This window comes from Perognathus longimembris, chromosome 2 (assembly GCF_023159225.1).
Source record: "Perognathus longimembris pacificus isolate PPM17 chromosome 2, ASM2315922v1, whole genome shotgun sequence".
In the NCBI taxonomy this organism is placed as follows: Eukaryota; Metazoa; Chordata; class Mammalia; order Rodentia; family Heteromyidae; genus Perognathus; species Perognathus longimembris.
Window position 1 is genome coordinate 107,618,080 of NC_063162.1, and position 23,501 is coordinate 107,641,580.

The following is a 23,501-nucleotide window of genomic DNA, read 5'->3' on the forward strand; positions in this document are numbered from 1 at the left end:
GAAAGCTAGGCAGTAGCTATATATGTCTCATGAAGACGAACTCTGATTTTTGCTCCTTGACTTTTTTTTTTGCCAGTCCTGGGCCTTGGACTCAGGGCCTAAGCACTGTCCCTGGCGTCTTCCCGCTCAAGGCTAGCACTCTGCCACTTGAGCCACAGCGCCGAGGCAGGCACTCTTGCCCCTAGGCTATATCCCCAGCCCCTGCTCCTTGACTTTTGATCCTTGTGATCTTTGTTCCTTGAGTAGCTGGGATTACAGGAGTGAGCCAGTATGCCTGGCCCCTTTACTTTTTGGTAATGTAATAGAATTTTTTTTTTGTGTAATATCACTGTGAAATTTGCTAAGTATAAAGGCCTGAAACGCCAAACTAGTGTGTTTGTTTAAGTACTTATCACATAAAATTCATCATTTTAACTATTTTAAAGTGGAATTAATTATCACAACATTATCATTCAGTCATCACATCCATATATAAAATTTCTTCATGATTGGAAACTGTACTTGCACACTTATTAAACAATAACTCTGTCTCCTCTTCCTCCCTGTTTCTAACAAACCACTGTTTTGCTTGTGCTCTTTGAACTTAGCCTGTGGAAATATATTAAAAAAATTGTTCCTAAATCAAGCATTTTCACTTACCACAATGTCTTCATGATGCATCCATGTTGTTTCATAAGTTTGAATTTACTTCTTTTTAAGGGCTAAATAATATTCCCTTTACCAATTTTTAGAATCGTTTGTATGTATATAAATATAGAAGAAATATATAGGTATAAGTTGATATATACATTGAGTGATGAATCAGTCATCTTTCCAGTCATGTTTCCTGGTGTGCTCCTTTTAAATCTTACAAATGTGTACTCAGAAATAGAAAGGCTTGATCAAATAGTGATGCTAGTTAAAAATGTTTTAGATGTTGGGTGTTGGTGGCTTATACTTGTAATCCTAGCTACTCAAGAAGCTGAGATCTGAGCATCATGTGTTTTTTTTGTTTGTTTGTTTTTTTGCCAGTCCTAGGCGGTGAACTCAGGGCCTGAGCGCTGTCCCTGGCTTCTTTATTGCTCAAGGCTAGCACTCTGCCACTTGAGCCACAGCGCCACTTCTGGCCATTTTCTGTATATGTGGTACTGAGGAATCAAACCCAGGGCCTCATGTATACGAGGCAAGCACTCTTGCCACTAGGCCATATTCCCAGCCCTGAGCATCATGGTTTGAAGCCAGCCTGAGCAGGAAAGTCCTTGAGGCTCTTTTTTGTTTGTTTTCTTTTTCCAGTCCTGGAGCTTGAACTCAGGGCCTTCGCACTGACCCTGGCTTCCTTTTGTTCAAGGCTAGCACTCTATCACATGAGCCACAGCACCATTTCCAGCTCTTTTCTTTTTATGTGGTGCTGAGGAATCAAACCCAGAGCTTCATGCATGCTAGGCAAGCACTCTACCACTAAGCCACATTCTCAGCCCTCCTTGAGACCCTTATCTCCAGTTAACCACCTGAAAACTGGAAGTAAAATTGTGGCTCAAAATGGTGGACACTAGCTTTGAGCAAAAAAGCTCAGGGACAGCACTCAGATGCTGAGTTCAAGCCCCACAGTTGATTTTTTAAAAAGTTTTTGAATACAAAGCAGCTTTTTATTTTAAACTGCTTTACTGTTTTCCACAACCCCATGCCCTTTTACATTCCCACTTATAGAGTATGTGTCTTCCATTTTCTTCACATCCTGACTTGCCAGCATATTGTTTGAGAGCATCCCTACCAGTGGTATGAATTAGGAGGTAATAGTGGTTTTGATTTTTCATTTGTCTAATGTTAAAATGTACACATTGGTCATTTATATATCTTGTTTGGAGAACTCTGCTATTCAGATCATTTGCCGTTTTTTGTTAATGCTGTGCTGGTGATCAAATCCACGTACTCAGTATGGTGAGTTATTAATGCTCTACCATTGAACGACACTTCTAAGCCTCTCTGATTTTTACTTGGTTTGTCACTTGCTGTTCAATTATAGGAATTCTGCATATTCTGGATATTAATCTCTTACTAGGTAAATGATTTGCACATATTTTCTTATTACTGTGGATCACCTTTCAATTTTTGATATCTTGTACGTAGTTTTGTTTTTTAATTTCTGTATCTAATTTACTACTTTTGTTTCTTTTCTTGCTATACTTTTGATGTGATTCCCAGTAACTCATTGCCAAACACTGACTTTGTCATGAAAGTTTTCCCATGTATTTTTCTTCTGTTAAGTTCTATTTCTTATATCTATGTCTTTGGTCCATTTTCAGTTAGAATTTTGGGTTGTTCAGGTTTTCCTTTGTCAGTTGGCCATTTGCAATGTTATAGCATCTCTGATTCCAGCAATATATGAGCCCACTTCTCCAGTCACTTATTTTAAATGTTTGGCTTACCTTTTTACTTTTACTATGAGTATTTTTAAGGTAACTGAGATTATCTGATCATTATGGCCATGTCTCCTGTGCATTTTCTCTCTTGTCACTCTTGTCTCTTGTCTCTTGTCTGTCATGGGGCTTGAACTCAGGGCCTGGGCCTGACCCTGGGCTGTGTTGCTCGAGGCTGGTGTTCTACCATTCGGAGGCGCAGTATCATTTCCAGTTTTCTGTTGGTTAATTGGAGATAAGAGTCTCTGGACTTTCTTTTCCTACTGGGGCTGGCTTTGACCACAATTTTCAGATCCCAGCCTCCTGAGTAGCTAGGATTACAGGCATGAGCCACCAGTGCCCCTCTGTTTCATTTTTCTTATTGTTGCTTATTGTCATCATATTTATATTGAAGTAGTGGTGTCATCTGTTTTAAATGTAATGATACTTTCCTCATTATTATTTATTCTTTTAATTTTCATCACTTTGAGAAAATTAAAAATGAATGACTTACCTTTTGAAATATCTTCTGATGCTGACAAGGTAATAGGAACCCTGTCTTGCAAGGTTACGATTGTGGGGAGTTCCCATAGCCTTCAAAGAGCTCATGGCTGGCATGGCTTTCTTTGTGCTTTCCCAGTGGTAGTCTTCCTGGATTTCTTTATTAGAGTTCTCTCATGACTTAAAGTTCTCTAGATGACTTAAAGACTTTGAACATTTGAAATCAGTAGATTTACTACCTATGATTTTTTTTTCCCCTGAGGGAATACTCAAGTAAAGGAAGTATATCATGCTTCAGTCTGTTTTCAGATAAGGTCTTGTGCTTTTGTTCAGCCCACATTCAAACCACAGTCCTTGTATGTCTACCCCCCCAGTAGCTGGAATTATCATGTATACTACCACTCCCTGCCCCTACATTTTATTTATTTGTTTGTTTATTCATTCACTCATTCTTTTATTCATTTATTTTTGCCAATCCTGAGACTTGGACTTAGGGCCTCATGAGCACTGTCCCCGGTTTATATAGTGCTGAGGAATCGAAACCAGGGCTTCATGCATGCTAGGCAAGCAGTCTACCACTAAGCTACATTCCCAACTCTACCCCTACTTTTATTGATTTTTAAAACCTACATTTTCTGAATTACTAATAGCATACTAAATCTAGCCTCAAACCTGATAGACCTAGAGGATGTTATTTGTATAGTTCTGAATAAATGCTTTTGTTTTGGGGTTTTTTTTTTTCAACTCACCCCAGTCCTCATATTTTACAGTATTACGGCATTGCTTAAAGGTATTTTGAGAAGGGAAATCTGCATTGCTGTTAAAAAATATCGGTTATGATTCTGTAGTCCTCAAACAATTGGGAAATTTAGACACAAAAATGTCGTTAAATTATCAGACTAAAACTTTTAAATTCTCTACCTACATAAACTTTCCTAATTAGCAAACATTTTACCAAGTGTGAGCCAGAAAGAGAAAATTCCTTGTTTGTTATAGAGAAAAAAGTTCCTAACTTTTTGCTTCTTGAACATTGTTATGTATATTCTTTGAGCTGTAGGTTTCTGCTCTTATTATTCAAAAGGACTAGGTTTATGCTCTCTTTTGTTTGGTGGAGACAGAGGAAAAGCAGGAAGGCTTATCTTATGTTGATTCAGTTTGGACTTTGACAGTCTTCAAATGGCTATAACCAGATGAATGAGCTCATACAGTAGTCACTTACTGATGTTTATGTAAAACTTTAATTTTAACATAACTGCATGAGTCAAATAATGTTAATGATTCCCAGAACTGTAAACAGTAATCTAGTAGTTCTAGTAGTTTTCAGTTTTTGCTCTATTTCTTTTTAACTTATATGACTTTGGGTGAAATTTTCTCTCTCTCTCTCTCTCTCTCTGTCTGTATCACGTGAAGAAGGTGACATTCATATTGACACAGGATACAAGTTTATAGATTTGGGTATCAAACTATTAATAGATTATTCTTTTACTGGAGACAAATTTGCTTCCATACAAGGTTTGTTATTAATCTTAATTCTAGTCTCTTTAATATCACATAGTATAACTTCTTTCCACCTAAGAGCTCTTCAGCTATTGATCAAAGGCATTTCCTTTGGTCTTCATTCCCTCTAAGCATTCTTTTCTACACCCTTTCCTGTGTATAGTCTTACCGGTGTCCTTCCTAGAAGATTAATGATAATTGAGATGTTAGTAAACTGAGGAAAGGTATAATGAGAAATAGTTTGTATATTTTAATATTATATATACTCTTTTTTTAAATTTTTTTTTATTTTATTTTTTGGCCAGTCCTGGGCCTTGGACTCAGGGCCTGAGCACTGTCCCTGGCTTCTTCCCGCTCAAGGCTAGCACTCTGCCACTTGAGCCACAGCGCCGCTTCTGGCCGTTTTCTGTATATGTGGTGCTGGGGAATCGAACCTAGGGCCTCGTGTATCCGAGGCAGGCACTCTTGCCACTAGGCTATATCCCCAGCCCTATATATACTCTTAACATATTTTATTTCCTTTCATTTTTCTATAAGTTTCTATTGTCATTTTCTTACTTTTCATCAACTTCTCCCAAGGAGCTACACTCTACACTCTAAATGAACTCTTGTTGAGATATATTAGTGGGAGGTGCTGGTATTTTAGGAAAGCCATCCTCATGTGCTAATCCTTCTCAGCCTTTCTTTACTACACAGTCTGAATTGTTTCTGCCATTTGTTCTCCATGTCCTGTGAGCAGAGACCACAACTCCTATTCTGCTGATGGTCCACTATGTCCAACACAATGCCTGTCATATAGAAAGCCCTTAGTCCAGTTTTGTAAACTTCTTTTGTAGGACTATCTCCTTGTAGTTTGGGTTGGACTTTAGATAATTAGAGGATCTATGCTTTAGTCAACTTTAGCTTAATTTTCCCATATAGTGTTTGATATGAGGGGCAGAAATCCTTGCTGTATGAATTATTTTACATGACTATAAACTTCTTGGATATATGAGAAAAGATGAAAAGTATTTAGGTCCTGTTCTAGAATGATTAGATACCTTGCTAAGAAGTTTGCAGTAGGATTGATACATTTCAGGCTTCAACATCCTAGGAAAATAGTTCTGAGGAGAAATGTAGGTAATTAAATTTTGAATTGATATACTGGGGCAAGTTTCCTCTGTGCTGAATTCATCTGTTAAAAATGACCTGTCTTAAGAGGAAATCTTAAAAATAAGATAAAATAAAAATTACAACAGAGCCTTGAATATTTTTTTTCAGTTGAAAGCATATTAGTAAAAAAAAAAAAAAAGCATATTAATATAATTTGCTTCCAGCAAGTTTGTGATTGCACCATCATGGCTTTATTTTTCTTTTTTCGACAATGATTCTCTGATTAGAGTTCTTCTTTCCCCCCTGACCTACCAAAAATGGAGACATCATAATATGTTTTTCAAATGAGTGAAATTTAAAGCATTCTTTGAAGAGTTCTTATTTTAAAGCTTCTTTCCCTCCCTATTTTTCTCTGCCCTTACCCAATGCAGTAGCATTTTTTTAGTTAATTTCCTTATTCCTTGTCTTTCTAAGGCATTCAGCTGAATTATCAGGAGGAAAACAAATTAAGAAAAAAATAAACTCATTTTTGCATGTGTTGAAAACAGTGCTATTTAATTAAAAATGAACTTAAAAGTGGGATAGACAGAAAGGAAAGGAAAGAATAGACTCAGGAAATTCATCGGAGACTTCTGACTGCCTTTAGAGTACCTCAATATTTTTTGTACATTCCCACAGAGCTAAGGAATATGTTTCTCAGTCTTATATGGAACCAGGTAAGGCCAAAAGACTAGTTTCTGGCCCATGGGTTCAAGTGGACTTGATTGGAATTTCTGGATTTTTTTTTTTTAAATGAGGAAAGGTCATTCCTCTAATTGTATGATTGCTTGTGATCACTAACACCACCACCACCCCCATTAGCAGTAGGGCTCTTCTTGCACAGTTGGGATCATGAACAGCTATAGAAGTCATGCCAGCAAGGTAGTACAGCAAAATATACATGTTTCTTTCTAAATATGCTTCAAAACCTATTACTTATGTATTAACACTCAGGGTTACAAGAGTTGGTTCACATGGAAACGTTATTTTAATTTAGTCTCAAATCAGGCAGTCTCCTGCTGATTAGTAGTGAAAAGGTACAAATTGTTCAAAAATTTTTAAAGTTGTCGTGTGTGTGTGTGTGTGTGTGTGTGTGTGTGTGTGTGTGTGTGTGTGCCAGTACTACTGGGGATTGAACCTAGAGCCTCACACTCTCACTTGGCTTTTATGCTCACAGCTGATGCTGTACTACTGGAGCCACAGTGCCATTTCTGGCTCTGTTTTTCCATGGTTAACTGGAAGTAAGAGTCCCAGAATTTCCCCCCCCCCCCCCCCCCAGCCTGGTTTTGAGTTGTGATCCTCAGATATCAGCTTCCCGAATAGCTGGAATTACAAGGGTGAGCCACAATGCCTGGCTTCAAGTCTGATCATTTGAACCAGATCATTTTAAGTCATGTTTGGATAAAAATGTTTCATCACCTGATATTTATTTCCTACTCTGCTCACTAACTCCTGTGAGGGACAAAAGTCAGGTAGGTGGGGAGAAAAGGGTGGTTTTCTTGAGCTCATTTTAGCAGGGAGAGTCTGAATCCTAAGATGTGATAAACTCTGCTTCCTCTGATGGCATCAGCCAGAGGCCATTGGCTAGAGGATCAGAAATCTTGGTACTTGCTTGAGGTTCTCTCCTTTTTTTTTCTTATTTATTGTCAAAGTGATGTACAGAGAGGTTACAGTTTCATACGTTAGGTAGTCCTTGGGTACATTTCTTATACTGTTTGCTACCTCCTCCCTCGTTCTCTCTCCCCCCCTCCCCCTTTCCCTCTCCCCTCATGAGTTGTTCAGTTGGTTTACACCAAATGGTTTTGCAAGTATTACTTTTGTAGTCGTTTGTCTTTTTTTTCCTTTGTCTCTCGATTTTGATATTCCCTTTCACGTTCCTAGTTCTAATACCAGTATATACAGTTTCCAATGTACTCAGATACACTAATAGTTCAGGTACAACCACAGGAAGGAGATACAAGAGGATCATCAACAATAGAAGCTACGGTTTCACAAGGCATGTTGAAAGTAATTACAACAGTTATATAGCAGTCATTTCCATAACATGGAGTTCATTTCACTTAGCATAAGATATTGCTTGAGGTTCTCTACCTAACTTCCCTGTAAGTACAGGCCTTGGAGCACTGGCTTACCTAGGTCTTTGATAGTGTTATGATCTTGGTGTTTGTCCATTCTCTTGCCATATTGAGCCATGTAACAGCCTGATGTCTAACAGCTTATTACTAGTATTTGGAAATTGGAGGTGCCTAGGTTGGGAAAATCACTTCATAGGCTTCTGTGATTGAACAGGCTATGATCAGCTTTAGGAAACAGGCAATAAGGGGAGAAAGTCAGGGAGAAAGTTTAGGGGGCAAATGGAGGCAGGGATGTTCAGGAAACTTTTAAGAGTAAAAGTAATTTGCTGTGACTGGAGTGTGAGATTTATGTGCATGAGTGATGAGAGAGGAAGGTGGGTAGATGCAAATGAGTCTAAAGGAGATGATTTTATTCAAGTTTCGTCATGAGAGAAATGCAACTGAATTTTTGAGATAAATTACATAATTTTGATTCAGTCTTAGGCACGATGTAAAAACTTGGAAATTGCAGAAACATTTGTGAAATTATGTCACATTACTCAAATATAAACATTTATCTTTTCCATGTATTTCTTTTCTTGCACATTTCTGGTTGTATGAATGTATATGTATTTATAGATCATCTACAGTTCTAAGTGTATTGGTCATTCTTCATAGCTTTTATGACTTTTGCTGTATTCTTTTAGAAAATCTGTAGCTCTAGAGCCTGGCATGTAGTAGTTTATGAATAATTGAATTATTTTTCAACTTGAAATGTCCCTGGGAAAAAAATTCCAAAACTAGCCCAGGACTCCTTACCAACTCATGCTTCTTGTCAATCCTATTGCTTTTCTTTTCTTTTTTTGGCCAGTCCTGGGCCTTGGACTCAGGGTCTGAGCACTGTCCCTGGCTTCCTTTTGCTCAAGGCTAGCACTCTGCCACTTGAGCCACAGCGCCACTTCTGGCCGTTTTCTGTATATGGGGTGCTGGGGAATCGAACCCAGGGCCTCATGTATATGAGGCAGGCACTCTTGCCACTAGGCCATATCCCCAGCCCCTCATTTACATATCAAAGAGTTGATTCAGAGGTCTTCTGGAATATACTTTAAGTCTTCAGGCTGTCAGAAGACCTATTTGTTTTTAAGAGATATATATGTGCATTTCAAAGGAAAAGAAAAGTACTTGTAATTATAAATTTACTAAGTAAATGCTCCAGGGAAAAGGCGGGAAGGGAATGGAATTCCTTTTAACTTGGAGAAATAAGCCTTTAATTTGAAAGTTTATGCTCACTACTTTTCTTACATTCTTAGGAACAGGTTCATCTTTCTAATCTGATGGTAGCAATGTGATAACAGAGAGACCTAAGTGCACTAATAGTTTAGTTTTATTCCTGTTAAATAAATAATTTGGTTTGTCCTAGTCAGTGCAAACATTTAGACTGGCTAGAGCCTACATAAGTAACTAGGATTTCTGCAAAGGAGACCAGCCTGCTTTGGTACCTACTCAGCCAGGAAGAGGTGGGGTTGTGACAAAGAATTGCATGAGAGACTAATACAAGCATTTGTTTTCTGGAGTCAGATGTTTTTTATTTGGTTTTGTTTTGAAATTTTGCCAATATTAAAACTTTAAAGTTGCACTTCAGCAGAACTGGGGGCAGTGACACGTATTTGATTATAATTTTCTTATAGCATCTTTCATGATTCTGATGGAGTTATGAAGATCTAGCCAGCAATTACCTGGGTAAAATCTTGATGTGTTTCCAGTTTTCCCTCATCTCTTTCATTTCCCACTGCCTTCTAGCTATAAACATTTCCCTTTCATGGATCCCATTAGTGAACTCCTATGCCTTTGAAGGGCCCCAAAGACCCAAATGCCTTTCCTGTAAGTATGACCTTAGGTGTTCTTTCACCATTACAGCATCTCTGTGCACTTTCCTTCCTGTTAAGCTCCACTTCACACACCTACTGGGCTCTGCCTTTGCTCTCTGAGATGGAATTTTCCATCAGCCACTTCCTCCTTGAAGGGAACAGGAGGGAGGGCTCCCCTCGGTACACCCACTTTGGACATAATTGTCACAAGTCTAACATGACCACATGTAAGCATTCTCAGTAGGCAAAGGTAACAGACCCTCCTTCCCTGCTCTGGTCTCCTTCACTTCACCTTAACCAAGGGATTAACAGATATTTACAGGCCACTTGGTCACCATAACCTGCCAGCCTGTGACCTAAATGACCACACACTTAGATCTTTCTGACTGCTACATGCTGTGTATGGATTTCTTTTGAGTTTGCTGTTGGTAGAGTGAGAGGTTTGGGTTTTTTTTTTTTAATTTAAAATCTCACTCTGAGTTTAAGTGAAAAGTAATAACTGCCTGGGTGAACATTTATAGGAAAATATGCTTTACTCCTTGCTCCATCCCCTTACCTACCTCTTGTGGCTTGTGTTGTTGTTTTTATTTTAATATTATTTTTGCTTCTAGCCATCCTCTTCAACTTGACTGTTCTGAGATTACTGTTGGAACAACCTTTGACCCTTTCCTGTATAGCTATATGGAAAGAGAGTGTCAATATTTAGAATACTGAAGCCATCATTATACAGAATTTGTGATTTTCTTGTTGGAAGTATCTCTGTAAAAGCAAGGATTGAAGTTAATTACATAAATTACTAAGCTTTGAAAGATACTTGCTGGATTTCTACTTCTAGATATCTGTTGCACAAAGAGTGCCTTGCCTCTAGTAAAGAGAAGAGAAATCCAATTAATAAGATTGTCATCTCCACTCTGTAATGTGAAATAGACTTCACAATTTCAAAAGCCGTAGGCTACCTGCTTCTTACTAAATAAGCAGTGTCCCCTCTCACCCAATATTTTAAGAAATATAAAATGATTTTGAATTAAAATACCCTCCTCCCCCTTCTCATTACGTTTTAAAAATTCTGTTACTTTCTATGGTGTGGCTCTCAGTTCTTTTCAGCATTTATCACTTGAACCTTCTTGGTCATTGAGTTATTTTCATCACAGAATGGAGCATGGGTGGTTGGTTATACATGTAAGCTCTGTGTATGGACAAAGATTGGACATATCCCATCACTTATATAGCAGCTCCTGATTCAACTGGTCCCTATCTAGACACCCAGGGAGGCGTCTACTGGAAACTGACTACCCCAAACCCTGCCCTATGTAGTCTGAGTAGATGTGCCTGGCTGGATTAGAGAAGTGTGTGACGGCCATAATGTCTTCAATTGTGCTATTGATTAATGAATAATGGGTTGTTTATCTTGGAATTATCTTAACTGGCAGATGCCCTAAAAGATTCAAAGGCTGTCTGTGAATGAGAATGAACAGCCTTATTGTTTCCTTAGTACCTGTTTTTCTGTTTAATGTGAGGGTATCTCAGAAAAATTTCTTGACTGTCAAGTAATGAGTAACTCTACACAAGTTGTCTCTGTAGATTTTTCAGATAGGCGCTTTAACTAGAACCCTGTCTCAGATACCTCCAATGATTTGTGTGTAGTGGTGTGTCTGTCTAATATGGTGTTTATTTGTGCCTGCAAAGGGAAAGTTGAAGTCTGGAAGTTTATCACCGAATTGTATAGTACCTTAAATAAATAGCTTTAATAAATATAACTTCATGTCTTGTTAACTGTGTGTATCACCAAGGAAATGCTGTGAATTCAAGTAGAAATTTGTGCACTGAGAAAGGCAGTAGGAATCACATGTGTAGTGGGCCAGAAGATAGAGATGGGTGATAGAGAATTGCCAGGGTGTTAAGAGGAAGCAGAAGGAATTGTGTTTTGGTGGAGGAAACAGTGTATTTGATGGTTTGAGGCATGAACAACAGTGGGATTCTTAGAACTTTACATTGTACAGTAAGGCTGACATAAGTACTGTAGGAAGGTTGAGACAATGAACATCCCAGGCGCTTTCTCTCAAACAGAAATAAATGCCTCCAGGATATGTGATTGTGACCAAAGAGAATGTGATGGATTTGTTATATTTTCTTCTTTCTGTGTTCTGTGCTCAGATGTCCTCTACCTCACACAGAATGTCAAAAGAGCCTGAATCAATTGTTGTGATTGGGTGTAAAGATAGCTGCTCTGGTTATGTGGGAAGGGTAGGGTATTAAAGCAGGCTCTACCTCTGTAAGTGGTCGTTGTTAGTAATATTTTCATTTAGTATGTATAATAATAGGATTCATCATGAAAAGACCCTGAATTTGAAAAGAGTAAAGGAAAGTTTTGACAATAGTTCCTGTTCTTATGACTCCTAGGAAAAGAAGATTATAAAGCCAAGAGACTTTGGTCCTGCATCCTTTTGGTCTATCACTTCCCCAGTACTGGCACATAATGTTTGCTCTGTGCTGAGTTTAATAATAGTGATTGTACATATACTGCACAAAACATTATATTAAAATTTTACATTTTTACTTTGGTTATTTTGTTATTTATGACAATATTTCACTATGTAGCTCAGGCTGGCCTCAAACTCACTTTGTAGGACAGGCTGGACTCCACCTCCTGAATACTGGGAAATACAGGCATGTCTACTTTGCTTGTGTTTTTAATTTTTTCATGTAGATTTCTGATACCACTGCCATTTTGACTTACCTAAGTCAAAAGTTAAGCTAATTGGTCAAGCAGTTAAATCTTGTAAAGCGGAGCAAAGTCTTGAATCAGTCTTATACTGTTTATACTTATAAAAGAAAATTGAATTTTTAATGTTGTAGAGAATTTACAATCAAGGCCTTTTTTCAATTGAGTTTATTGAGCTTAGATATTATGAAGTGGCAGACAAGCGATATGTTTGGAAACCAAAAAAATGCATCTTTTGTGTTTTTCTTAATTTTTATTGTGAAGTTTAAAGATTAACATGGTATTAGGAGATTCATATAGATATATAATAAAGCAGTTACTATTGTAAAAATCCAAAGTATATGGCTGGTGGTAGCTTAGTGGCTGAATATGGCCCCAAGTTCAATCTCTAGTACCATAAAAAGCAAAGAATAAGAACAAAAAGAAATATAGTCCATGCAATATGCTATAATTAGCTGTAGTACTCTTGTTGTACATTAAATAGTTATTCTTGGTCATCTTACAAATTAGCTGCATTGTATCTCATTTTACTATAGAACAGAATTCAACTATAAGAAATGTGTGTTTCTCCTATATACACCTCTGAGGTGTAGGGGAAAGTAAGTATGTACATTGCAAGCTGCATATATCTAAACTGTACCTTAAATTGGGAATCCCTTATTTTATTTTTTAGGTGCTGGTGAATCTGGGAAAAGTACAATTGTGAAACAGATGAAGTAAGTCAGTTTAAACTATTGATTTTTTTTTTTTTTATCTAATTGTGCCCTCTGTCAAAGAAGTGAGTGATTTTTTTTTTCTTTCATCTCCTTAGAATTATCCACGAGTCTGGTTATTCAGAAGAGGAATGTAAACAGTATAAAGCAGTGGTCTACAGCAACACCATCCAGTCAATTATTGCTATCATTAGGGCTATGGGAAGGTTGAAGATAGACTTTGGTGACTCAGCTCGAGCGGTAAGTTATTAAAGTTGTTGGAGTAGTCTTGAATAATAAAAAGAATTACTCATGTGGTAAATACCATACAACACAGTGTAAGATTGTCAACAATTAGGAATGTTTCATACAAGGAGTCAAAAGGAGAGAAGTGAGTCAAGATCCTTAGATGATAGTGAAATCAGAATATACAGAACTGTGTATTCTCATTTATACTTACCCAGCCCATCAGGTGATTTGGATAACTTAGTAATCATTGCCATATTTTCTGTGACAACATGTTTTATTGATGTCATAATAACTTCTCTTTATGGTGACACATCTAATCAAAGCAATCTACAAGGAGGAGAGGGTTAGATTCGTAGTTTCAGGGGTTGCAGTCCATGGTCATCTGACCATTGCTGTGAGCCAGAGGCAAGGCTGTGGAGTAAAGTGGCTCACTTTATGGTGAACAGGAGACAGAGAGAAAGAGTGGAAAGGGAGCAAGTTAAGATATACCCTTCAAAGACAACCCCCTAATTTCATATTTCCCTCAGCCAGACATACACACTATAAACTCATTGGTAAGGTTAAGTATCCTATGGTCCATGTACCAGTGCTGCTAGATGGTAGATGGAGGGACTAAGACATTAACAGATGTGCTTTTGATATTATCTTGTAGCCAAACCATATAGCCAAACCATATATATGTATGTATGTGTTCACACATGTTGGCCTGTTGCTTTGGGGCCTGAGTAGAGATAGTATTCTATGTTCAGAGCATAAATCATGGGAATCTGCTTACCTTATGGTCTCTGGGAAGTATTATGAGAGAAGAGAGAGACTACTATAATCCCCTTGCAGGGCATGTCCTCAATGACCTGTGTCCTCTTACTCACCACTTCCCCAATGTTCTGCCGGTGGTCAGTAGTTTGCTCCCTCATCCAAGATCCAAACTGTGGCAATCCCCATGCTTTTTTTTTTTTTTTTTAAAGTACTGAGTAAACTCCATGCAGTAACACTCTTTAAAATTTGCTTTTAAAATTGGGAACACTGACATAATCCAATTATTTGTATTCCTGCCCAGACTTAAATGCAATCTTATATGAAAGTGGTTTTAAAATGTCCTTGGAATAGCGAAGTATTGGTTATTCAAAACACATGTAGACAGGCATCAGTCCTCACACCCATAACCTAGCTACTATGGAGTTTGGGATTTGAGAATTTCTATTCAAAGCCACCTGGGCAGACAGATTCTTGAGGCACTTTTCTCCATGTAATCAGCCAAAAAAAAATAAAAAAGCTTGGTTCAAATGGTAAGGTGGCCAGCTATTAGTAAAAAAAACTAATAAGTAAGAACTCCAAGCCTCAGTACCAGCACAATTTTTTTCTTTTAAATAAAAAACGTATAAATCAGGGGCTCTTTGGAGAAAGCCTGGTTCCATTCTTTATTTTCCTGGTAAAGAAATTGGACCCCCCAGATTTCACAGTGGGAAGAGTACAGTCCAATTAATCAAGACTCTATGCCTGTGATTTATTAGTTGTCCCAGTGATGTGCTTTTAGTTTGAGTGGAAGCCTTCCTGGTTGTAAGATGCTTTGTTTTTCTTCATTTTCTTAAGCCCTTGTTTGATTGTGTAATCTGTTTATTCCACATTTGTTATTCATGTCTGGGCCTCTTACTCTCTTTTAGTAACCAACTAAAACTCAAGAAATACTTTTAACTGAACTCTAGCATAAATTTTATTTTTTTGGTACAGGTTAGATGTTCTATTATATTACTGCTGTTCATTTTGATCATTTCCTAATGCTTTGTGTTTAATATGCGCATGTCATCTTCCTACTAATACTGTCAAGATTTTCTGTTAGTTGACTTACATTTTCCATTTAACCAAATGTTTAAAGCAGAGTGAATAAAATTTCTACCGCTTCAAGTTCTCTTTTAAAGTAAATTTAATTATGCAAATTTGAGGTTTACAACATGATATTGTGGGACACATATAATGAAACTAACATCTCATAAAGGGTTTCACCTTTGACTAGGGCAGCTAAAGTCTTTTTTATAAAAATTTCTAATGCAGGATTGTGGGTATAACTCTGTGGTAGATTGTCTGCCAAGCATGCAGAAGTTCCTGAGTTTGATTGCCAGTACTAAAAATGCATACATTCACATCCCTAATGCAGTTTTATCTTAACAACAATCTTTAGCTTATCAAAAAGTCAAAGTAGCAAATCTTGCTAAGGGCACAAAGAAAAAAGAAGAAAAGGAACCCTACTAAACTGTTGGTTATAATATAGATTGTTCCTTCCATTATGGAAAACAGTAGAGAGATTCCTAAAGAAACTGAAAAGAGTCCATGGTTTCCCTCATAGGGAATAATTAGTACAGGTTTAGGCTAATCATAGCGAAGATCACAATAGCCCAATAGCTATATACCCCTATGATCACATAAGATGATGCTAAGTGAAATGAACTCCATGTTATGGAAATAAGTGTTATATCATTATTGTAATTATTTTCAACATGCCATGTGAAACCGTAGCTTTTGTTTGTTTGTTTCTCTTATATTTCCTTCCTTCCTTTCCTCCCCACTATCACTGTATCTCATCTGAGAACCCTGGATACTGTATATATGTGTATTAGAACTAGGGAAGGGAAATAGAATATTAAAATAAAGATACAAAGGATAAAAAGACAAACAATTCCAAAAGCAATACTTACAAAACCATTTGGTGTAAACTAACTGCACAACTCATGGTGGGGGGAGAGGGAAAAGGGGAGGGAGTTGGCGGGGGGAAAAATGAGTGAGGAGGTAACAAGTTGCATAAGAAATGTACTCACTGCTTTACATATGAAAATGTAACCCCTCTGTACATCACTTTAACAATAAATAAGTAAATATTTTTAAAAATTAAAAAAGAAACTGAAAAGAGATCTAATAAATGAACCAGCAATCAGGCCCAAAGAGTTTGAAGTCAACACCTTATGAATACATCCACACCTCCATATCCATTACTTCTGCAGATAGGGAAACAGTGAGACTAAATCTCAGCCACTGGATGAATACTTTCCTGTCATGCTTTTTTTGTTGTTTGTTTGTTTTCTATTAGTCGTGGGGCTGGACCTCAGGTCTTGAGCTAATTTGCTCAAAGTTAGCACTCTACCACTTGAGCCAGAGCTCCATTTCTGGCTCTTTTGGTGGTTAATTGAATATAAGAGTCTCAAGGGCTTTCTTGCTCAGGCTGTGTTTGAACTGTGTAAGCCTCTGTTCTTGGCCTGTCATTCATTTGTTTAATCATATGTTTCTGTCTTTTTTGACAGAGGTCCTATTGTACTTACAAAGAAAATATAATTATCAATATTTCTTGATTATATTAGCATTATATATATGGTTCATAAGCATGAAAGTTGTATTTGTGGTTAATACATATTTCAGTAGTTTCTGTTTGTGATATAATGGAATTTATGACTCATGTTAAAGTTATTGAAATTTAGTTAAAAATAACTTATTTTTAAGTCTCCCTTCTTTTTTTTTTTAAAGTAATCCTATGGGAAAGAGAGAAAAATAACTGCCAGTTTTCTTGTCTCAAGCCATGTTTGTTTGTTGATTTGTGATTTTATAGAAGATCGTGTTTCATAATTGTACCTTTTCTAAAGCAACCCTTCATTGTGTAAGTTTTGCTTCATGAGCTGTGGATGGAGTGTTGATGCCATTAAAGTTGCTAAGGAATTCCTTCAGAGTAAATTGACTTCCATCAGAGCAGTGTAGGGGTCTGAAATGTGTATAAATGTATTCTGTAGAATGTGGGAGATAGTCCTTGTGTTACTTCTCTTTCCCTATTCTTCTCCCACTGTTTTTCTTCTTCTCTTTATTTGACCTGTGTGTGTGTGTGTCTGTGTTATTTTTTTCCCCAGTGGTGGGGGAGGTTTGGAGAGGGGACCTGGAGGAGATTATGTTAAGAGAAATAAACCAAACACAGGGGAAGGAAAAATATCTTATGATCTCACTTACATGTGAGTTCTAAAAAAAAAAAAACCACGACATTTTTGAATGCCACAAAAGTGTACACATTGTAAATCAACTCTATAAAGTCTTTTTGGCTTATTTTTAGACTGCTTCCTAGAAAGTTTGAAGATATTATGATTTGATGACCTCTAATGAAGAATATTAGTCTTCACTGTCAGGAAGTTATTGGATGTTCACTTAAAAATTTATTTAAGTGAAAAGTATTTTTTAATGGAGGAGTTATGTTTGATATAGTTTAAGAAAAGTAGTCAACCTTAGAAATTTCTCTTGGGTAGGTAATTATCTGCAAAATTGAATAATTGTTTACTGCAATCATGTTAATGATGCTAAGAAGGACGCATGAACATGAGATATGGGGTTTGTTAAGGATATTGTGCACGTGTTACTGGCTTGCATGCATTTCTCTTGTGATTTACTAAAAAGGGAAACATATGCTTGAATAATATGTTCTCATGCTGAGAGACTTAATTATTTTTCCTGATGAGTTCCAGCTGAAAAGAAAACGTTTCACAAATTGGTGACAAGTTGAATTCATATTGTCAGCTAGTGCATTCAGCTTGCCAGTGTCACCAAATGCAAGGTCTCTTCTAGACACTTAATCATAATATGTTTCATCACTACAAGAATCTACTGCTATTCTTGGGGGATTGGTTCCAGATAACCAAATTCAGAAAATGCACAAGTCTATTCTATAAATTGGCATAGCATTTGCATATGATCTACACATAGCACATCTTCCCATACCCTTTAAATTCTTTAAATATACCTAAATACAATGTAAATGGCATGCAAGTAGTTATCATTCTGTATAATTTAAAGAAAATTGACAAGAACTTATTCTATACTTCTTCAGTTTATATGCATTTTCCCCCAAATATCTTTGATATGAGGAGTACATAGATGCAAACCCCACAGACATCAAAAGAGCAACTGTATTTTGGAAAAGTGTCCTTTGAGTAACTAGGGATTAGCCATTCAATTAACATAAAGCTACAGATAGCATGATAAGGAGACATAGCTTTATGTTAATTGAGTGGAACTGTTCCATCTGTGAAAGGAACACCTTTTCACCTCCTTAACCTCTCTCCCCCTCCATCTTTCCCCCCTTTCTTCCTTCCCTTCTTTTCTCCCTCCTCTCCTTTCTCTGGCTCTCTGTTTATCTTTCTGTCTGTCTGTCTTATCTGTTATTCTCTGGAGGATATAGAGTTGCTTCATCATGAAAAAGTAGCTAGCTGCTATCCACATGTCGCTTTTGAGTACTTAAAATGGGTATAGTCCAAATGAAGATGTACTTTCAGTATTAATTACACAGTTTGGAAATTATATATATATATATGTACACATATTTGTATATATACATATATAGTGAATTAGAATTATCTCATATTAAGTTTATATTGATTCCAATGTTAAAATAATATTTTATCTTGGTTAAATAAAGTATGATATTAAACTTAATTTCACCTGAGTTTTCATTTTTACTACCTTTTCATACGGCTGTCTGAAAATTGGGATTGCCTTTAGTGACACATATTTCTACCTGACAAAACTGATGAAGAATAGTTGATCACTGTGAATCAGAATAGCCAAATGTTAGAAGCTTCAACAGAAAGAAAAATTGAATTAAGTTTATTCATAGTACTTTGTCATTTAGAAATGTTTACAAGTTATCTTTGCTGCATATCATGACTATGTCGGCCCCTAAGCTGTGCTTATTTTGTTCTCTATGCCTGAGTTAGTAAATACCTGCTCCTGTCATAAGTTTACTATGTATATTCTTCAAGTTCTTCAAATGATTTATCATAATTCTGTAAGTCTACTTATTCCACATTGACTTCTCCCATTTTTAATATATTTTACATCTATAAAGCATATCAGAAAGCCAACACTTAATTACATTCTACAACATTTCCTTCATTCTACCTTTAAAAAAGCTTTTATGGTATTTATTATCTGTTTCACGTATTAAAAACATTTTGAGGATGGAAGTCTTTTGTTTTCTCCAAACTGCCGATCACTAGTTTCAGTCCCTCGGCATGATGCAATTTAGTCATTCTTCCAGCTTCCTAATGATGTAAAACATACATAAAATGCTTATGATGGATGATAATGCATATTTTTGGTTTAGCCAGTTTTCAAGTGGTGCTTTATTAAAAGTAAAGCTATGACCCTTCTCCAAAACACATAAAGGAACTTCCCTTTTACTTATTGGTTTTCTCTCTAACCTTTCCCTCTTTCTTCTTCTTTTTTTTTATCTCTAATCTCTTCCTTTTCCTCTCTACATATTTGGTTTTCACATGTTCAGGATGATGCCCGTCAACTCTTTGTGCTTGCTGGAGCTGCTGAAGAAGGCTTTATGACTGCAGAACTTGCTGGAGTTATAAAGAGATTGTGGAAAGACAGTGGTGTGCAAGCCTGTTTCAACAGGTCCCGAGAGTACCAGCTTAATGATTCTGCAGCATAGTAAGTAATCATAATTCAGAACCAAACGACTGTGAATAATGACTCCAAAGTCAAACAGACCTCCAAGTCAATTTTATTGCAGAATTGGCTGACATATTCTTGTTACAACTCAGGATATTAAGGCTGACACTATTTGAAAGCTATTGTGTGTGTGTGTGTGTGTGTGTGTGTGTGTGTGTGTAGATGGCAAAGTTGTTATTACCTTTGTGTTCAGTAGTATCTCAAGAGACTTGTGCTTAGGTAAACTCTGTTTGAAACATGCAGAATAGGGTTGTTTCCAGGGTATGTGTGTAACATAGTCTTAGTGAATATAGGTGTATTTCTCTAACTGGTATCTTTAAGTAGATTCCAGCTTCCTCTTTTTAGGTGTACATAATGCCACATAGCTTTCCCATCACCTTGACATTTATTTTGAGCTTGCCTGACTTACTTATATTTATCATGTAACTATTTGATTATTTTTCTCTTTGCCACTACAATGTAAATTCAAATTCAATTCAAAATTTTACCATAGCCAGACAAAGTAGCTGTTACTCAGTGTGATCTTGTTTAATGATAAATAAATGAATTAACCAGACTTGACCCAGACTAGACAGCAAATTAAAAAAAGTATACATTCCTTTAGAAAGATTTAAATGAAATTTGCTGTTACAAGTCAGAATATTGCTGTGAATTAAACCTATCACACACGGAGCCATTTCAATAATTGAGGAATGAGTTCTACTTGGGAACAGTTGGTTGAAGTCCTGTTCCTTGCCATGTGGGGGATTCCCAGACTCTTGAGTGTTTGACTTAAGATCCTCTCTCCTGTCTAATGGTCTTGGCATTCTACATGAAAAGAATATACTCCTTTACACTCTCATTATTTTATTTCTAATGTCTCTGACCATAAGATGGCTCAAGACCTGTTTGCGTTATTCCTTCATGATGAAGGAAGTCATGGAAACTTTCCTCTGTAGGTTCTTTGAAGAGAATTTTGGTTTCTGAATTCTTTACTAAATATAGTATCCTTCCAAGGGGCTCATTATGACTGTCTAGAAATTTATAGTTTGGACTTGTTGTCACTTAAAATAATGTTTTCCCCCATAATTCCTGTTGTTTTGTTTTGTGTCTGCTTGAAATATAAATGTAGATTATTTTAGAGACTGCTAGAACTATAGCAGATTTAATATAAATGTATTTGTGAGTGATTGGAGCACATTTTGAAAAAGTGAGTGACACTGGTTTAAAGACAAAGTAAAGTCTTGCTTGCACTTTATTGTGTCAATGAGATTTTTTTTCTTATGATATGACATCATACATATGGAATTTACAGCACGGATGAAAGTACTGGAGGATTATATTATTATCAACAGAATAAAAAGTTTTCTTAAATTTGATTAATTCAATACACAGAGAGCATTCCTAGTCTAAAACTCCAGAATATGCAAAAAATTTATGACCCTTCCGATTCCGAGCATTTCAGAAAAGTTATACTCATCCTGTAGAGGTGACACAGGCCACAATATTTCTACAGTATAGCATCATACCACATACTCATACTCTGTAACTCAACTCTGTAACTAACAAATAATCAGGGACTGTGGAACATATAATCATAGCATGATTTTATTTTCAGAGATACTGCATTTGCTTTAGTATTACAAAACGCTGCAATGATGCTCACCTTGCTCTGACTTTGGATTCATTCTAGTCTTCTCATGTGAGATGATATCTACTCCATTGGGTTTAGTCTCCCAAGAATTACGGCATGACCATTCTTGTCTCCATTCAGTTTTATAGTTTCTAATGTGATTGACATTCCCTATCTCTCATCAAATTATTTTGTGTTTCCATTTATACTGCTCATTCATGAATCTTTCTTTGGTCACTCTGGTCCACATTTTTCTCTACATAACTGCTGTGGACTTTATGTGATTACCACTTCCATAATTTGGCATAGTCATTGATTTTCTTACATGCATGGTGTGGTGCTATTGCATTTTTATATTACAACGTAGTTGACAGCATTGTCAGAGTATTACATAAGTGACTAAGATCTGTCCCTAGAACGTAAACTGTGGATGTTAATTTCTAGAGCAGTAGTAGATGAACAACAGAAGCATGTGTAACCTAAGACACAACATAGCACTTATATTTTTACCTGAGACTTCTTTGTTCTTCCTCCAAAGCTAAGACTTTTAAAACTCTTAACAGAGGCCAGGTGCTGGTGACTCATGCCTGTTATCCTAGCTACTCAGGAGGCCGAGATCGGAGGACCACAGTTCAAAGCCAGCAGCAGGAAAGTCTGTGAGATTCTTATCTTCAATAAACTAGTTAGAAAAAGCCAAAAGTGGCTCTGTGGCTCAATTGGTAGAGCACTAGCCTTGAGCCAAAGAAACTCAGGAACAGTGCCCAGACCCTAAGTTTTAAGCCCCAAGACTGGAAAAAAATAAAAATAAAAACTAAATAAATTTCTTAACCAAGAGGGAATATGTACAAATAAGCAGAGTTACATCAAAAATATTATGAAATAGATTTTATGTTTGTTTGAACTCAAGGTTTCTCACTTTTTAGGCATGTGCTCTGTATCCTCAAGGTAAGCCACCTGTGCATGTTTGCTCTATTTTTCAGATAGGGTCTGGCATTATTTGCGTAGAGGTAGCCTTAGTCTGTCATTGTTTCACCTACACCTTTCAGTCTAATTGGGATAGGATTTAGAGTCATGAGCTACCAGACTCAACCTAGCAGTGAAGAATTTTAAGAAATGAACACATGGTATTCCTTTGCTTGGGAGTTGTTTATAAAGTTATTGTCCTTCAAATTACTGTACTTACAAACAAATGTGCACAAATTAAAAAACACTAAAAGATTTGTGGCTGGGAAAATGTAAACACTGTCATTTCCCTAGGTAGTATATGATGTGAAAGCTTTACTTGACTGTTTACACCAATCCACAAAATGAATGTAAAACCCTTCCAATGTGTTCAGCATACCTCATGCATTGACAAAGGTTTTCATCTTTGCTTTGGTGATCTTTATTGGTTATACTAATTAGCATCCTATTTTGGTGTTTTCTTCAGCTATCTGAATGACTTGGACAGAATAGCACAAAACAATTATATCCCAACTCAGCAAGATGTACTCAGAACTAGAGTGAAAACTACAGGAATTGTGGAAACCCATTTCACTTTCAAAGAACTTCACTTTAAGTGAGTATCTTTCAAATAGGATTTACAAATTCCTACTTATAGCATTGCTTTAGATGTAAAAGCCATAATAATAAGCACTTGGAACATTTTAGGAGCTAGCAAACTTTCATTAAATGATTGAGCAACAAAAAACAATTTGGGACACAAGCAAAAGGAAGGACTTTGGAGAAAGCATATTTTATTTTTCTTAAGAGAAAAAAGGGGGCTGGGGCTATGGCCTAGTGGCAAGAGTGCTTGCCTCTTATACATGAGGCCCTGGGTTTGATTCCCCAGCACCACATATACAAAAAATGGCCAGAAGTGGCGCTGTGGCTCAAGTGGCAGAGTGCTAGCCTTGAGCAAGAAGAAGCCAGGGACAGTGCTCAGGCCCTGAGTCCAAGCCCCAGGACCGGCCCCCCCCCCCCAAAAAAAAGAATTAAATTTAAGGGCTGGGAATATGGCCTAGTGGCAAGAATGCTTGCCTCTTATACATGAAGCCCTGGGTTCAAGTCCCCAGCACCACATATATAGAAAACAGCCAGAAGTGGCGCTGTGGCTCAAGTGGCAGAGTGCTAGCCTTGAGCAAAAAGAAGCCAGGGACAGTGCTCAGGCCCTGAGTCCAAGCCCAGGACTGGCAAAAAAAAACAAAACCACAAAACTTTAGGGCTGGGGATATGGCCTAGTGGCGAGAGAGCTTGCCTCATATACATGAGGCCCTGGGTTCGATTCCCCAGCACCACATATACAGAAAACGGCCAGAAGTGGCCCTGTGGCTCAAGTGGC

At 37.0% G+C, this 23,501-nt stretch overlaps 1 protein-coding gene across 1 annotated transcript in view; it reads left to right on the forward strand.

Annotated features, from left to right (window-relative positions):
• Nucleotides 1-23,501, forward strand: part of Gnai1 (G protein subunit alpha i1) — a 73,625-nt gene that overhangs the window by 33,893 nt on the left and 16,231 nt on the right. The window contains exons 2-5 of the mRNA XM_048339906.1: nt 12,822-12,864; nt 12,960-13,101; nt 19,391-19,548; nt 22,611-22,739. Coding sequence (XP_048195863.1) covers nt 12,822-12,864; nt 12,960-13,101; nt 19,391-19,548; nt 22,611-22,739 — 472 coding nt within the window. The remainder of the gene's footprint in view (nt 1-12,821; nt 12,865-12,959; nt 13,102-19,390; nt 19,549-22,610; nt 22,740-23,501) is intronic.